The 18,224-nt window shown below is 47.4% G+C and overlaps 1 protein-coding gene across 2 annotated transcripts in view; it reads right to left on the bottom strand.

Moving 5' to 3' along the window:
- Positions 1-1,013, bottom strand: part of PRPS2 (phosphoribosyl pyrophosphate synthetase 2) — a 48,393-nt gene extending 47,380 nt beyond the window's left edge. The window contains exon 1 of one of the 2 annotated variants that reach the window (XM_066578029.1): positions 735-1,013. In XM_066578029.1, coding sequence (XP_066434126.1) covers positions 735-856 — 122 coding nt within the window. In that variant the 5' untranslated portion in view covers positions 857-1,013. The remainder of the gene's footprint in view (positions 1-734) is intronic. The other variant, XM_066578030.1, reaches the window with a different exon arrangement.
- Positions 1,014-18,224: the final 17,211 nt, after the last annotated feature.

Here is an 18,224-nt window from a genome sequence, read left to right as displayed (position 1 = left end):
GCGTCATCAATAGTTGATCGGCAGGGAACCCCGACTGATCAGCTGACTATGCGCCCGCTGCAAGCGCCACAGTTACACAGGGAGTCGCAGTGGAAGTCTCTGCTCAGACCTCTGTCTAGTGGCCAGCTCCTGTAACTGCAGGCACCGGCAACTACACAGAGGTCAGACCAGAGACTTCCACTCCGACCCCTGCGTAACTGCGGCGCTTGTCAGCGGGCGCACAATCAGCCGGTCCTGAGCCGATCAGTGATGACGGATCCTGAGGAGAGGGCATCACTAGTTTTTTCTACAGAGATCCTCTTTAAAAGTCACTGGTGAAATATGATTTATAATCCCATATAATTTAAGGCTTGCATATCATCTGGTGTTTCCATATTTCTGTCCATCCCCGTATATACAGCCCAATACCGATATGTAGTATACATACACACACCATGTACAGACAAGCACCTGCATGTATACCCTATACAGCTACACCGCCGCTACCTCATCCAGCTGCGGCCAGTCAGCCCATAGAGCGGACTAGTGTGAACAGCGACATACAACAGTACCACAGCCTCCATTATAGCACTGACCGCCCCCAGCAGCAGGCAGAAGGCTCCTGGTACAGAGGAGACCTGGAGGTTACATCCCATGCAGCAGCATGATGGAGGACCCCAGGACCAGCCGCCTACAGCCATGTTCACACTACCCATGCCGCATCCACACATCATCCTCCTCCTGCCGCCGCCCACCTGGTCTCTTGGTTGCTGAACTTCTTGGTGACCACCTTGCCCAGCTCCAGCCCCAGGCGGTCGGCTACTTTCTGGGAGAGATCCTGGTGAGAGCTGCCGCTGAACAGCACGATGTTAGGCATGGCGGCTGCGTGCAGGAAGAGAGCTGCGGGAGGACGGCGGCGGTGCTGCGCGGCTGAGAGGCTCCGCTCGTCTCCGCCGCTACCTCGGTGTAATGTGGCTACTGCTGTGGAAGTGGCGAGGAGGGAGAGGAGGGGGAACGGGAGAGGAAGTGATGGCTGAGCGTCCTCCTGTGCCAGGACCTCCCTCTCCTCCCGGCGGCGGCACCTCCTCCATTACCTCACGCTCCCGCGCACCGTGCTGCGGGGGGCCGACGGCGGCCTCAGCCTCCTTGTTTATAGTCACAGGTCATGCCTGCCGTGTGCTGCTCGTCCATGCTGGCTGCCATCGTCATCACTGACTGAACAATGGCTCAGACGACGTTTATTACAGGGGCACTAAAGAGCCCTCAGCTTATAATGCAGTGTAGGGGGCAGATACTGGCATCACCTCGTCACCAGCCCTTACAGCGTCTGGTGGCCGTTTGTAACGCCCGCTTAAAACGCTGCCCTGCCTGAGCCTCCATTTATTTCAATGGGGCTACTCAGACGAGCGTTTCAAATGCGCGCTGAAACGAACGCTGTATGCTTTATTTTCCTGCCCTCAGTGCGTTTTGGACGCACCACCTCACCCATCGCCACCAAAAACGGCGTTCTAAAACACCTTTTTACAAACGCCTGTGTGAGAGCGGCCGGGTGTACACCCGCGTTGGAACCTCCGCTCAGCGGTACCGCCGCAGATCCGTCTCCAAATACCGGAAGAAAGCGCTGCATGCACTGCTGTTCATCTAAGCCAGGCAGCGGAGCAGAAACCGAATGGCCCCCATAATAGTCAAAGGTGCCCGTCCAGCGCGTTGGGCTGTTTGGTGAAACGGAACCGTTCAGCCACGGAGATTCCCCTCTCCTGCTCCCCGCTTGGAGCAGGAAAATGTGACCCGGCGCAGATGAGAGACCACCTCAGTCATAATAACCCGCTCAATTACCAACAGCCGCACACAGAACAAATCACAGACTCGCCTATATAACCCTGTTATAGCGTCCCTCAGGTCCTGGAGAAACAAAGATGGCTGAACTGCTTCTCCGGCTCCCTGATGTGCGCTGTGCATTAGAATGCAATATGGCTCCTTCATACTGGTGAGCACGATTTTGCAGCAAGAAAATCACATCGAAATCGCCATTTTGCTCATGAGATGTCTGAGCGTCAGTGATTCTTTTTCTTGCAAAAACATTTCTCCTAGAGATGAGCGAGTATACTCGCTAAGGCACATTACTCGAGCGAGTAGTGCCTTAGCCGAGTATCTCCCCGCTCGTCTCTAAAGATTCGGGGACCGGCGCGGGTGACAGGTGAGTTGCGTCGGGGTGCAGGGGGGGGGGGGGGGGGAAGGGAGAGAGAGATCACCCCTCAGTTCCTCCCCGCCGCCCCCCACTGGCACCCGAATCTTTAGAGACGAGCGGGGAGATACTCGGCTAAGGCACTTCTCGCACGAGTAAAGTGCCTTAGCGAGTATACTCGCTCATCTCTAATCGCTGCCACTTGCGATTTTCTCGTGATAGACAATAGGAGTTTCTAATGTTAACATCGCATCGCACGAAAATCACAAGTTCATGTTTTGCGATGCAATGAAAAGGAGGCTCCATTGGGAAACATGGGAGATTAGGGGAAAAAAGCGCAAAGCGTAGAAAGATAGGGGAGGTGTAACGTCCCATAGCAACCGCAACTCGAGGCACAACACTGAGGAGATGGTTGGGGTAGAGATGCCATTTGTCACGGTAGCTCTACCAAACTCCTCCCCAGAGGGACGCGTACGGCCTGAATCAAGGCACCACTAGGCCTCTTCCAGGCGACGCTGGGACAGCGGTTACCTGTATAGTGATGTAGTGGACTGCAGAAGTTGTCACTCGTGACGCCACCGTTTTTCTATACCGTTGGTTGTCCGGTGAAAAATAATTGAGCCCACACACAGTTATAATAAATAACTCAATCACTGGGAACGGGCAGTGACTGGAACTTTACTTCTTTAAGACAACCTTCACACACCAGTACAGGAAGAAACAATTTCAGCAAGGTCAGGGAGTAGCACAAAGGATGAGACCAGGCCTACAGTCCTAGTTATCTGTATTACGGCGCTCCTGGACAGACACACGCTCTGAGACACAGGATGAGACCAGGCCTACAGTCCTAGTTATCTGTATTACGGGGCTCCTGGACAGACACACACACTGCGAGACACAGGATGAAGCTGGGCCTACAGTCCTAGTTATCTGTATTACAGTGCTCCTGGACAGACACACACACTCTGAGACACAGGATGAGACCAGGCCTACAGTCCTAGTTATCTGTATTACGGGGCTCCTGGACAGACACACACACTCCGAGACACAGGATGAAGCCGGGCCTACAGGCTGAGTTATCTGTAAGGCTCCGCTCCTAGACAGACACACCGAAGGTGGGAAGAATACTCCGCTGACACTTACTTGTACTCAGTAGACAGAACACTGCACAGCGGGCTCCTTTCTTCCACTTACTCAAGGTAGGGGTCCTGGGATGGGAACGTCAGGATATCTCTCCTCAGCCTCCATTCTTCACCACATGAGGGTTGAAGCCCGTTACAGCCACGTACATACTGTATACAGCCCGGCTCTGGACGCCACACATCATACACAGCCTGGTACCGCCACATACATACCGTATACAGTCTTGCTTCAGGCACCACATATACCGTATACAGCCCAGGATCGACATGTACAGAGGGTGAACAAAAATATGGAAACAAAGCTGTAGTCTGCTTCTTTTTCATCACAATGGTACGCAACGCTTATCTGTCACTCTCCACACATTTCCATCCACGCTGATGTTCATTGGATGAGCTTTTTCCAGTCTCCTACACACTTGCGTTTTTAACATTAGAAAGTCCCATTGACAATCGCGTCAAAAAAATGTAGCGATATCGCAGTGTTAAAAAACGCATCGCACAAAAATCGCAAAGCACAAACTTGCGATGCGTTTTTAATAGAGATGATCGAACCTACTCGGCCACGCCCCTTTTTCGCCCGAGCGCCGTGATTTTCGAGTACTTCCGTACTCGGGCGAAAAGATTCGGGGGGCGCCGTGGGTGAGTGGGGGGTTGCAGCGGGGAGTGGGGGGGGAGAGGGAGAGAGAGAGGGCTCCCCGCTGCTACCCCACGCTCCACCACGCCTCCCCCCGAATCTTTTCACCCGAGTACAGAAGTACTCGAAAATCGCGGTGCTCGATCGAGTAATTACTCGAAACGAGTATGTTCGCTCATCTCTAGTTTTTAACATTAGAAAGTACCATTGACAGTCGCGTTAAAAAAAAACCGTAAGTGGGAGTGAGCCCTTAGAGCTAATGTGCACAGGAATAGCCCTTAAAGTACCTCCCCTTCCACCATCTCCTCAGTGTCTTCCTGTCCCTATGGTGGCCAGGTGGAGCAAGCCACGGGGGTTACTAACAAAAGGCACGCCGTGCTGAAGATCCCCTGGAGGAAAGAGGCCGGGTCCGCACACTGCTTTCCCGGCCTGTGCCGCCATGGAGCTATCAGTCACCTTGTAGTGCGGGTCTCCATATGCAGGTGTGCTTCAGATACGCGTTGCTGTTGCCTGTGTCTCCGGTAGTTCATCCTGGCGGCGGTGAGCAGCGGCGTTCCTCCCAGCATAGAGTGATGACTTCACCCAGGACAGCGCGGTTACATCACGCGCTGATATCTTTCTCGCAATCCTTCTGAAAACCCCTGGATGTGAGGCATTTTCACATGGAAACAGCCTCGCATCACTGCGGTATTGAAGGAATCCCCTGGCGCGGCTGTCACATTGATTTCAATAATGGGCGATATTGTAGATTATTTTTCATCCCAAGTTGGTTTGAGTGAAAACATCACAAATGAGAATGAAACCATTGCAATTCATTGGTTTCATAATTGTGCGTTTTCACTCACTCTCGCATCACACAGAAATTGCGCAATTTTATCGCCAATGTGAAGTCGGCCTTATAAAGTTGCAATTTCTATGTTTCTTACAGCTGACACTTGTCCACAACGGCCCCGATCATTTGTACTGCTGATCGGAGCTGTTAACCTTTAACTGCCCTGACCAATGTTCGGTGGTCCTGTACGGCCCCCCGTGATGAGAACCCTGGGTTGCTGCACTGTTGGAAGTGTGGCTTGATAGAATGCCATCCAGATGGCTGTATAATGTTATGCTATGGCACTACATCATACTGCAGGAGCGATCAAATCAGCACAAGTTCTTGTCCCCTCTGGGGATTAAAATAAAAAGTAAAAATTAAGTTTAAAAAAGTTTAGCTAATTATTTAAAAGAAAAAAAGATAGTAAAAGTAAAAAAAAAAAACACTTTTGCCATATATATATAATACAAGAATCTACCGTATTTAACGCTCTATAATACATACTTTTTTTCCCTCCAAAGTGGGGGGGGGGGGGGGGGGAAGTCGCTGCGTCTTATAGAGTAATTGTGCCGAAATTCATCATGATCACGAGTTTTACGAACGACCGCAATTTAGTTCAATCACAAATGTGCGATCAGTTAGCGGTTTTCTCTCCTCCTCATTGCCGCGCATATGTACCACTGATTGGTGGTGAGCGCTGGCGGGAACTGCTGCTGCTTCCCTGACTCCACCAAACGGCTTCTTCCCTTCCTCCTGCCGCACACAAGTGCCGCTGTGACATGGAGCTCCAGTTTTCAGACCTCTGCTGCTCCGTCGCCCGGCACTATCTCCTGCGCTGACCCTGGGTGAGTTCAAAATATTTTTTCCCTCTCTAAAACGGGGGTGCGTCCTATTGTCTGGTGCATCTTATAGAATGAAAAATACAGTAAATAATACAAATAATGAAACAAAAAAACATTTCGTATCACTACATCCGTAAAAGTCAGATCTATCAAGGTAATGCATTATTTACCCCGCACTGTGAACGTCATCAGAAAAAACAAATATGCCAGAATTGTGCTTTTTCTTGGTCACCCTGTCTCCAAGAAAAAATGTTATAAATAACGAAAAAAAGTCGTATGTACTCCAAAATATCATCAGTAGAAGCTACAGGACATCTCACAAGAAATGAGCCCTCGCACAACTATGTCGACGGAAAAATAAAAAAGTTATGGTGGCAAAAATTAATTAAAAAAAAATAAAATATTTTTGAAAAAAAATAAAAGTAGTACAGCAAAAATATATATATAAATTTGGTATCATAGTAATTGTTCTGAGCCATTGAATAAAGTTATTAGGTCATTTGTGTAGCAGTCTGCGCACCGTAGAAACCAGACGCACCGAAAGATGTTGGAATTTCGGGGTTTTTTTCCATTTCACTCCAATTAGAATTTTTTTTAGTGCCATTGAAAAATACAACTCATCCTGCAAAAAAAAACAAGCCCTCAAACATCTACATTAATGGATAAATAAAAGAGTTATGATTTTTTTAAAAAGGGCGGAGGAAAAAACGAAAATGGGAAAAAAAGCCACGTCCTCAAAGGGTTTGGGGGGTGTACCAAAATCGACTTTTATTACCTACCAACTGGATAAGTGTTAAAAGTCTGATTGGTGTGGGACTCACTGTTGACCCCCCATGGATCCCAAGAACAGGGGTCTTGCTTGCTCTCATCACTGCAGACTCACTTCATCCTCTGCACTGCGCTACAGACTGAATGGAGCTGAGGTCGTGCATTTGTGGTATCTCTTCATTCATTTCACTAGGGTGACTGAAGTAGCTGATCACTTCTATTCTGGCAATTTGTGCCAGAAAACTATTGAATTCTTGACAGTAAATCTGCCCCAGTGTGTCTAGGCATGCTTTCTGAATACACAACTTTTCATATTTCACTCTGGTAGTGATTGAGATGATCACTTGGTGAATGCAGACGGAACAGGCCGGAGATCGCTTCAGCCACTCACCTCCATTCACAGTAAACAGGTAGCATTCATAGATGTATGTAGCCAAATAGTCATTTAATTTTTATACCCTTAGAAACTGAGTGACGAAAACTAATTATCATTCGCCATTCAGTCGCTGCCAGCACTTACATTTCCTGGTTCATTCAAATTCCCACGGTTCAGCAAGAATCTGAACAATATTGTTCAGTCTAAGGGCTCCTTTCCACTGGCGAGGTAATCGCACGTTTTCAGTGCGATGCGAGAGTGCGAGCTTTCGCAAGAAAGTCCCACACATGTTGTTCTATGAAAGCCTTTCCACTAGCGATGTTTAAGGGCAAGCTGCGATGCGAGGATTACAAATCGCAGCAGGAGGATTGTTTCAGCGTTTTGCATTTTTCTGTCACCCATACAGTGCAATGGCAAAACAGATTCTCACATCGCAACGCAAAAGCTTGCGATTTTGCAGCGTTGCGATGCGATTTTAACATTGCGATTTTCTCGCAACGATATCGCTATCGCCAGTGGAAAGGAGCCCTAAGGGCGCCTTCACACTGGCAAGAAAATCTGTCGATTTTTCTCGTGCTGCGAGAGTGAGTGAGAACGCATGATTATGAAACCAATGAATTTCAATGGTTTCATTCTGATTTGCGATGTTTTCACTTTCTACGATACTGCAAGAAAAAACAAAAGCAGCATGTCCTATCTTTCTGCAACATTGCCTATTGTTTTCAATGGGGCTGCAGAGCTGGACGGGGAGCTGCTGGGGTAGGTGAGTATTTAGGTTCTCTTCATTTTAACCCTTTATAATTTTTTTTTTTTATTTCACAGAAAACCCCTTTAAATCCACTGTAGTACAGATTCCACTGCCTGGGTTTGCCAATGGTGAGTTATGATCACTGATGCCAATTTCAAAATTTGAAATATTGTGGCTATAACTTTCAAATAAGCCTTCATTCTTTGTTACTTGAGAAAGGGGCTGTAATACCCAGAAACACGTTGTTTATCGAGAGGTTTAATAACATTTCATTGCTTCTTATTGACAGGAGTCTTTTGATGATGTCTACTTATACTGCTTGGATTTCTGACTGCTCCTTGAGCTGGAGACCTGAGTAATCTGAGACAAACTGGTTGATGTGAATGTTCGATCTGCTCGGTACGTTGCTATGGACGTTCTGCTTGTCTAACAGTGTTTCTTTAGTGACCAATATCAGACAATACTCAGCTTATTAGCCTCTCAGCTTGATTGACAATGTGGCTACAGCATGACAACAGGTAAACAATGCTGTCTGATACAATTCTGGCTGCAGAATGAATCAAAATTTTCTTGGGAAAAACCTGGAGAGCATATTTAAGGGTGCGTTCACACGAAGCTGATTTGAAAGTCTGCAATTGAAAAAATCAACAGCAAATGTACACCAAAATTGGCATCAAAATGTGCACCATTTAGAGCAGGCTTGGTCACAGACTTTAGTGCGGATCCCAAACAGATTTTACCCTCTCAACTGAAATTAAATTGTACTGGTAAAATCTACTTGGCTCAAGAACCAATCAGAGCCAGCACATCCTGAAGGCAGGGTTTTTGAACCTCCTGACCAGGAAGCGCTGGCTGAAGACTACAAACAAGTGCCGCAAAACTGCCAAAGGAGAAGTGCAGCAGAGCGGACAGCGCCTGATAGGTAATGTATTGTGTTTTGGTTTCTTTTTTAATGCAGCCAGGGCTTATTTTCAGGGTAGGGCTTATATTTCAAGCCCCCCCCCCCCCCCCCCCCAAAAAAAAATCTCAGCAAAAGAGTGCTACAAAGTTACACAACATTGTAACACCAAAAAATCTTGTTATGGCCGCCAGAAAACGCAGCAATATCGCACAGAACACGGGTACGATATCTCTGCGATTTTTCTCGCGGTGATATCGCTGTCGCCCGCGTGAAAGAGGCCTAAATCTTTTTATCTTGGCAAAGCTTTGCACTCACATTATTTGTATGTAAGTGCTAATTACTATAGCCAAAGTCTTTGTGAGTATTCTTTTTTTCTCTGAAATTCAGCGTTTTTTCCTCCTTCAGACTTGTGATTGTCTGTTCATTCAAAGCCTTGAAGTGTATCAAATTTAATAGGGCTGTAATGTAATTACATTTTGGTCAAATCACTGAACATTCTTATGACATATAGTTGGAAAAAACTGTGTCATGTGGCAGCCACAAGATACTCCAATGTACTAAGCATATTGTAGCCATGAAGACAGGGAGAGCAAAGCAATTAAAATGTTCAGATAGGAAATACTGGAGAAATGCTGGCCTTTTTGTTTAAATTTACTTGGTTACTTTTAGTTACTGATAAAAAAAATGTCTCCTTGATTGATATGATAATTGGGGTTTTCTGGGGCCATAATACTGATGACCTGCATTCAGGATCATCCATATCAGATCAATGGTGATCTCTGCACAGTGTAAAGAGCTATGCTTATCCTGGCATATAGCGGCAGAATGATGGCTGTGGTTAGCACTGTTTTACATTCACGCAGGGCGCAACAGCTATGCCCTCCACGGTCATCACCAAAAGTCACACCGAAATATCATAATGTCCGAAATGGACCAACATATGCATGTATTTTATCACCAAAACAAGACAAAAACAAAATACAGGAGAGGGAACGCTCTCCGTAAACAATTTCTGTTTGGCGGACCCTGCATAAAAGCTTAACAGGGATGGCCCCGCATCTCACACCTTGGGGACCAAGCCTATCCCTATCCCTGGGGCCAAACTAATCCTAGCAACGCATCGCAAAAGTGTGCATTTTTGACATAGTGCTCTCGTGCGTTTTTTTGTTTTCTAAGCGTGAACATTTCCCCAGATGCTCTACTCATTGCTTGTAGAGTAGCTCCGCCCTCTCAGATTTCTGGGCGATTGTTTTAAAAATGACAGCCTCCAAATTCAGCTGTCAGTTTGTGAGGTAAATTTTAGCAAGCAGCCAAGAAATGTCACTACCAAGCAATGTCGTTCTCCTGAATTGGTTTGTCTCCCATATTTTTGGCGAGCAGCCTATGATGCTGGAGGAAAGAAGACGACGCAGACACAGATACTGGGTCCATCCTATTTTGGACCAAAGACCGCTAAAAGGGGACTTCCGTGCTCTATATGCAGATCTGCATCAACACCCTGACAAATTCAAGGTGTACGTGCGGCTCTCAACCACTACCTTTGATACCCTCTTAGAAAAACTGTGCCCCGACTTGACGTACCAAAATACTCATCTACGGCATTGCATCTCAGCAGAGGAACATCTTTTAGTCACACTACGGTCAGTTTGTGAGTGACGTATACTGTGTGACTGTCTGTCTCGATGCCTGTCTACCTGTCTGTCTCGACGCCTGTCTGCTGGCTCTCTGTCTATCTGTCTGGGTCTCTGTCTCGTTGTCTGTCTATCTGTCTGCCTGTCTGTCTCACCATCTGGCTGTCTCCTGGAACTCTGTCTATCTGTCTGGCTTCCTGTCTCGCCACCTGTCTGTCTCTCAGTCTGGCTTTCTGTCTCGCTGCCTGTCTGTCTCTCTGGCTCTCTGTCTACCTGTCTGGCTTCCTGTCTTCGTGCCTGTCTGTCTCGCCGTCTGTCTGGCTTCCTGTCTTGCTGCCTGTGACTGTCTCACCACCTATCTGTCTGTCTGGCTTTTTGTCTCGCTGCTTGTCTGTCTGGCTCTCTGTCTATCTGTCTGTTTGTCTGGCTTCCTGTCTCATTGCCTGTCTGTCTTGCTGTCTGGCTCTCTGTCTAGCTTCCTGTCTCGCTACCTGTCTGTCTTGTCTCCTGGCTCCCTGTCTGGCTCTCCGTCTATCTGTCTGGCTTCCTGTCTCGCCGCCTGTCTGTCTAGCTCTCTGTCTCGACGCCTGTCTGTCTTGCGACCTGTCTGTCTGTTTGTCTGGCTTCCTGTCCTGTTGCCTGTCTGTTCTGCTGTCTGGCTCTCTGTCTATCTTTCTGCCTGCCTGTCTCGCTGCCTGCTTGTCCTGCCGCCTGTCTGTCTGTCTCGCTATCTGGCTGTCTGTCTGGCTTCCTGTCTTGCCACCTGCCTGTCTATCTGTCTGGCTCTCTGCCTATCTTCCTGGCTTCCTGTCTTGCTGCCCTTCTGTCTCACCACCTGGCTGTCTGTCTGTCTGGCTTCCTGTCTCTCTGCCTGCCTGTCTTGCCTCATAGCTGTCTGTATCGCCACCTGGCTGTCTGTCTGGCTCTGTCTATCTGTCTGGCTTCCTGTCTTGCCGCCTGGCTGTCTGGCTCTGTCTGTATCTGTCTGGCTTTCTGTCTCTGTCTATCTGTCTGGCTTCCTGTCTTGCTGCCTGTCCGTCTTGTCACCTGGCTCTCTGTCTATCTGTCTGGCTTTCTGTCTCACCGCCTGTCTGTCTGTCTGGCTCTGTCTGGCTGGCTTCCTGTCTCGCCACCTGTCTGTCTCCCCATCTGGCTCTCTGTCTATCTGTCTTGCTTTCTGTCTCGCCGCCTGTCTGGCTGGCTCTCTGCCTGTCTGGCTGCCTGTCTCTCTGTCTCGCCGCCTGTCTGTCTGTCCATCTGTCTGGCTTCCTGTCTCGCCACCTGTCTGTCTCTCCATCTGGCTCTCTGTCTATCAGTCGGGCTTTCTGTCTCACCAACTGTTTGTCTGGCTCTCTGCCTGTCTGGCTGCCTGTCTCGTTGCCTGTCTCTCTGTCTCGCCGCCTGTGTCTGTCTGGCTTCCTGTCTCGCCGCCTGGCTGTCTGGCTCTCTGACTATCTGTCTGGCTTCATGTCTTGCCACCTGTCCGTCTCGTCGCCTGGCTGTCCATCTCGTCGCCTGGCTGTCCATCTCGCCGCCTGTCTCTCTGTCTGTCTACCTGTCTGGCTTTCTCTCTCACCGCCTGTCTCTCTGTCTAGCTATCTGTCTCTCTGTCTGGGTCTCTGTTTATCTGTCTGGCTTCCTGTCTTGCTTCCTGCCTGTCCGTCTCTCTGTCTATTTGGCTAGCTTCTTGTCTTGATGTCTGGTTGTCTGGCTGGCTTACTGTCTTGCTGACTGTCTGTCTGTCTCGTCACCTGTCTGTTTGTCTGGCTCTCTGTCTATCTCGCTGGCTGGCTCGCCGCCTGTCGGTCTGTCTTGCTGTGAAATAAACCCCTGCAGTGATTTGAGGCTATTTTTAATAGGAAAACACCAATTTCTGAAGCAGTTTGAGCACAATATTAGACTGTGAATCATAGCGCTATTCTGCTTTTACCGGTTTTTGTTAACTTATTGTATTGTTTTCCATGCAGATTCCTTGCAACCAGTATATCATTCTCCGCCTTACAATTTGAGTTCCTGCTGGGCCTTACACCTGTTGCCAGAATTCTCCAAGCCACCTTAAAGGCTGTATGAAGGAGAATGCAGCCTGAAGTCCTATCACAACCTACTACTTCTGATTGGCTAAAAATAGCAAAAGGCTTCTGGGAGTTAACTAGTTTCCCACATTGTATAGGTGCCTTGGATGGCAAACATGTTTGGGTCCGAAAGCCTCCAAATTCAGGATTGAGATACTTCAATTAAAAAAGATACTTTTCAGTGGTGTTGTTGGCTTTGGCCGACAGCAACAGCAAATTTATCCTTGTGGACATAGGGGCATATGGAAGCACAGCAGACTCATGGGTGTTTCTATCGTCAAGAATTGGACAACGTCTGGAGCAAGAAGCTTTACACCTACCACCTCCTCAAAATCTTCCTGGAAATACGTGTCCCGCTATACCATATTTGGTCTTGGCCGATGAGGGTTTTGCGTTAAGCCTGCACGTCATGCGGCCATATCCCCGGTGACAGCTTACTACCCCTAGGCGCATTTTTAATTATCGTCTATCGCGTGCCAGACGACATGTAGAGTGTGCTTTTGGTATATTAGTTTCACACTGGCACACATTAGATGGCGCCCTACAGTTGTCTTCCAAGGGAGCTGTTGGCGTAATCAAAGCCTGCGTTGTCCTACATAATTTTTCCAGAATGACTGATGGACCCTTTGAAGAGGAAATCCTGCAAATTCCAGCAACAGAACTTCAGCTGTGTACATTGATAACCGGCTACTTTAATTCTGCAACAACTGCAGTACCGTGGCAAGAAGGATTCATGGCTAGGGGTGTAACAATCTTTATTGTAATTAATATTCCATTTTTCAACAGTGGTTATGTAAACAAATTAGTGGTTTGTGCATCTTTAATTTTTTATGTTTTCCATATTTTTGGGGTCGGGGTGGGGGTTCAGTGTGAGCGTACAAAATCTTCTTCCTTTTTTGGCATTAAAATCATCATTATGTCTATGATTTCCGTCGTTCCCCCTTTAATTAAAAATTGTGTTTTGTGAAAAAAGTTGGTCTTTGCATTTTATACTGATTGTACCTTTCACCCCTTAGTAACCAAGCCTGTTTGCACAATTTCCTGACATGTGTCACTTTAACATAGAACTTTGTTAAGGTTTTGCATATCCAAGTGATTCTGACATTATTTTTGCCACCTATGAGACGATTTCTGTAAACCAAAGCATTTGATTGATCTGCGAATCAAACACATGCGGAATCCACTGTTCCTATCTGCTCTTGTGAGACTGCTTTGGGGCTTATTAACACAAGCGTATATTGGCCGGCGTTTTCACTAACGGCTGACATACGCTTCCATCTCAGCAGTACCCCCCCCCCCCCTTCCCTCTCCTTCACCGCTCTCTGCCTCTCTCCTCCACTCCAGCGTTTGCAATGGGAGGGGGTGAGGGGCGGAGCTAAACTATACTCTGTCCCGCTCTCATTGCAAACGGCTCGGAGTGGAGGAGAGGCGAAGAGTGGTGAGGGGAGGGGGAACTGCTTAGATGGAAGCGTATACCGGCCGTCCGTGAAAACGCTGGCCGATATACACTTGTGTAAATAAGCCCTTAGGCCTAATGTCCACGGGCATGCATGGTGGAATCCCACAGCGGTTTCTACATGTGCCCGCAGCCATGAGACAAGAAATGACAGTATAGTCATCTGTCCAGATGCTGCGGGTCCCCTCTCTGTCCCAGGCCGGATCTTCTTTCTTCTGACTGGCAGATGTGCTAGGCATGCCAGCAGTGTGCTGCTCCCATGCACCGTGCTCACTTTTAAAAAAAATCTCCAAGCTGAATGTGAAATTGTATATGGCGGAGGGCGGCCTCTGGGCCCCTTTTAAGCGCAGGGGCCTGGTCGCCATTGCAACCCAGGCGACCCCTGATAGGACACCTAGGATCATAAAAGAAAAAAAAAAAACAACATAATTTCCTTCAAGAAAAACTTTTATTAACACATTTTGGTCTTCAAAGTTTTGATCTTTTCAAAGTATGGCGAGAAAACTGCAAACAGCCGAAAACAAAAATAAAATCAACGACATTGAAACAACATACATGTATTTACATTTCTAGATTAATGTATGTGGCAGAGGTACTTGGCAAGGCCTGATCAGCCACACCTTGCCCTGGATGATGTTGCAATGGCGCTGCTTCTTGATCCTGAAGTTGATTTCTCCCTGAAATTTGCATGGGCATTTGGGAACTCTGCCCTGTGCGTGGGAGAAATGAGCTTGTGGGCTGCTGCACATAGTGGTAATGAGAATTTTGTGGCGAAGGGCCAAACTATTGAAGGGGGGGGGGGGGGGCAAGTATAAAGTCATAGACCTCGGTGTCCACATAACGGCCAGCAGGCTGCACGCCTTCTAGCTTGTCGCACAGGGAGAGCTTCCTGTGAGGTCGTTGCTCCTTGCTGGGAGGTCAATGCTGCCCCCACATTGGCTGAACCAGCTTCGCTGGCCTGCGTATATACAAATGAGCTGGCATTGCTATCTGAAGTAGCTTTCTCTTGCCCATGGATGTTATCAGCAGTCCTGAGAAAGAAAGGGTAAAAACAAAGGAAATGGGTTAAGCGGGCACACTCTAGAACAGTGGTGGCAACCCTATGGTACTGGTGCGAGAGGCAGCAAGCAGAGCCCTCTCTGCTGGCATGAGCCACCGAGAGCTGCTCACCACAGTAGTGATTACGGCTGGGGTGTCCTAGCTTCCCGGCCGTTAACCACATAGTGGTGCTGCTGTCAGCGCTGATTCCAGCACACTCTCTGACGTCAGTGTATGCAGCCAGGATCCTTCTCCCCCGAGTCCTCTCCTCCTTAGTTCTGCAGGAGAGGAAAGGGAGGAAACATTCCAGGCTCACACAGTGACGGCAGTGTGCACCGAGGATCAGCACCGAGAAGAGGGGGAGCAGCGCTGACTTTATAAGTGTATGGGGTGGGGGGATATTACTACTAGGGCTGCTGAACGGGTCACTTTTACTACTGGAGCCCAGTTGGAGCATACCGTTGTCAGCGCTCCCCGACTTCTGGTTCCCAGCGGCTAACTCAGGTTCGGTGCTGCTGGTCAGGTGAGGCCACTACAGGCCGCAGAGAACCAGAAGCAATCGCGCCCTCAAAGCATATACATAGAGACGAAAATCCTGAAGAGGTCGTAGAAACACGAGCCTCTGTGTAAAATAGTAAGGTCTTCTTTGAGACCCACCATCCTCACTTTTTTGTTGGCGTGAGATCTCTTTTTTTAAATTGATCCCTACAACTTCTCCACTTCCTTCTCAGCTCTTCCACTGCAAGAAAAAAAAATTGAAAGTTGGTTACCTTGTTTTTTTTTTTATACCTTAAAAAAGTGTGACAGCGGCATTTTAATTCCCTGATGTTCGGGTATTCCGTACAGTTTCCCCGCAATGAGATAGCCTTCTGAAAGGTCCCAGGGCTGTCATGGTCATCCCTGTGGGGTGGCTTGATAGACTGCCTGCTAAATAGCAGTATGATGTAATGTACAGATGAGCGAGCATTCTCGCTAAGGGCAATTACTCGAGCGAGCATTGTCCTTATCGAGTACCTGCACACTCGGAAGAAAAGATTCAGGTGCCGGCGGGGGGCGGGGAGAGCAGGGGGGAACGAAGGGGAGATTTATCTCTCCCCCCCGCTACCCCCTGCTCACTCCCGCAACTCACCGCTCACCTGCGCCGCTACCCGAATCTTTACTTTCGAGCGGGCAGGTACTCGCTAAGGACAATACTCGCTCGAGTAATTGTCCTTAGCGAGTATGCTTGCTCATCTCTAATGTAATGCTATGGCATTACATCATACTGAAGGAGTGATCAAAGCATCGCAAGTTGTCGTGCCCCCCGGGGACTAGAAGATAATGTAAAAAAAATAAAGTTTACAAAATATATATAATAAAAGTTAAAAAAACATATTTACAGTAAAAAAAAATCTAAGTAATAAAGCAAAAAATACATATTTGTTATCACAGCATCCATAAAAGTCCGATCTATCAAAGTAATACATTATTTACCCTGCACGGTGAATGTCGTTCGAAAAAAAAAACTAAAGAACGCCATTAATGCGCTTTTTTGGTCAACATGTCTCCAAGAAAAAATGCAATAAAAAATGATCAGAAAGTCGTATATATTCAGAAATGGTACCAATGGAAACAACAGGATGTCCTGCACAAAATGAGCCCTCACATAACCATGTCGACGGAAAAATAAAAAGGTTATGGTGCGCAGAAAATGGAGACAGAAAATAGTTTTTTTAAATTAAATATCTTAAAAAAAAAATACAAGTAGTACAGCAGGTTAATGTAAATTTGTATTTAAGCATTCTCAACGTGTACTTACTCACTGCAGTGCGTGAAGCTATTGGGGTTCGCAGCCATCGCTCCCCGAACATTTCTGCAGGCACCTCTTCCCAGCTCTTCGGTACGGCTGTCCCATATGCTAGGATGCTCCTCCACTGATGTAATGAGCCTCTCCTGATCTATACTTGGCATTTTTGATGCTAAACTGTCTGGCAACTAATAACTCCTGAGAGGATCTCACCAAAAATGGCTGCTGTCTAGAGATGAGCGAACCTACTCGTTTCGAGTAATTACTCGATCGAGCACCGCGATTTTCGAGTACTTCCGTACTCGGGTGAAAAGGTTCGGGGGGCGCCGGGGGGCGGGGGGAGGCGTGGCGGAGCGGGGGGTAGCAGCGGGGAACAGGGGGGAGCCCTCTCGCTCTCCCTCTCCCCCCCCACTCCCGGCTGCAACCCCCCACTCACCCACGGCGCCCCCCGAATCTTTTCGCCCGAGTACGGAAGTACTCGAAAATCGCAGCGCTCGGGCAAAAAAGGGGCGTGGCCGAGTAGGTTCGCTCATCTCTACTGCTGTCCCTTCCTCCATGCACTTAATGGCTCTGCTTTGTCACACTCACCAAAGAGCCAGGCACTCCCACTTCATTTACATAGCTCCACAATTTGACAGTAAAAATCGCATTGCATCGCTTCCAAAACGCAAGCTTTCGTGTTGCGATGCGAGACACCTGTCTTTCCATTGCAGTGTATGGGCGACATAAATAAGCAAAATGCTAAAACAATCTTCCTGCTGCGATTTTTAATCCTCGCATCGCAGCTTGCCCTAAAACATCGCTAATGGAAAGGTTGTCATTGAACAATATGTGGGGCACTTTCTTGTGAGAGTTCGCACTCTCGCATCGCACTAAAAACGTGCGATTTCCTTGCAAGTGGAAAGGGGCCCTAAGGGTGAATACCCACTTGCGTTTTTCTTGCGTGTTTTTTTCACACGATTGTCAATGGGACTTTCTGAAGGCAAAAACGCATCGCAAGTTGGTGCTTTGCAATTTTTGTGCGATGCGTTTTTAACATTAGAAAGTCGCATTTACAATCACGGGAAAAAATGCAGCGATATCGTGTGAAAAAAGCGTGAAAGAAAAACGCAAGTGTGCAGGAGCCCTAAGGGAATATCTGCCTGGAATTTAAATGTTGTTCTTCCTGCATTTGCATGGGTTTCCTATAGGTATTCCAGTTTCCTCCCACACTCCAAAAGCATACCAATAGGTTAATTTAGAATTTAGGTTGTGAGGAAACAAGTCTCCCTAAGCAAAATATTTTATTTTACTTTTTTGAGTAAAATTTAAAAAATAAGTTTGATGTTCGCGGTGAGATCGGGGGAGCCGTGCAGGTGTCATGGCAGCTAGGGACCTTCTGAAAGGCCCCAGGGCTGCCTTAGCAGATTGCCTATCAAGCTGTTCCCGTGGGGTGGCTTGATAGTCTGCCTGTCAGAATGCAGTATGACGTAATGCTATAGCATTACGTCATACTGCAGGAGCAGTAGCATCAAGGATCAAAGCATCGCTGGTTGTGGTGCTCTAGGAGGACTAAAAGAAAGCGTAAAAATAAGAACAAAAAATTTTACTAATTATTGAAAAAAAAATAAAGTAATAAGAGTTCAAAAAACCTCCCTTCTGCCATGTTTGCAATAAAAAAATTCAAAATAATAAACCTAAAATATGTGTTTGGTATTGCTGCGTCCGTAAAAGTCCAATCTATCAAATTAATGCATTATTTTACTCACAAGGTGAACGTGGTATGAAAAAAAGAAAGAAAGCCAGAAATGCACTTTTTTAGTCACCCTATCTCCGAGAAAAAATGTAATAAAAAGCGATCAAAACGTCAATT

This window comes from Eleutherodactylus coqui, chromosome 1 (assembly GCF_035609145.1).
Source record: "Eleutherodactylus coqui strain aEleCoq1 chromosome 1, aEleCoq1.hap1, whole genome shotgun sequence".
Lineage (NCBI taxonomy): Eukaryota > Metazoa > Chordata > Amphibia > Anura > Eleutherodactylidae > Eleutherodactylus > Eleutherodactylus coqui.
This window is presented reverse-complemented; position numbering and strand designations above follow the sequence as displayed.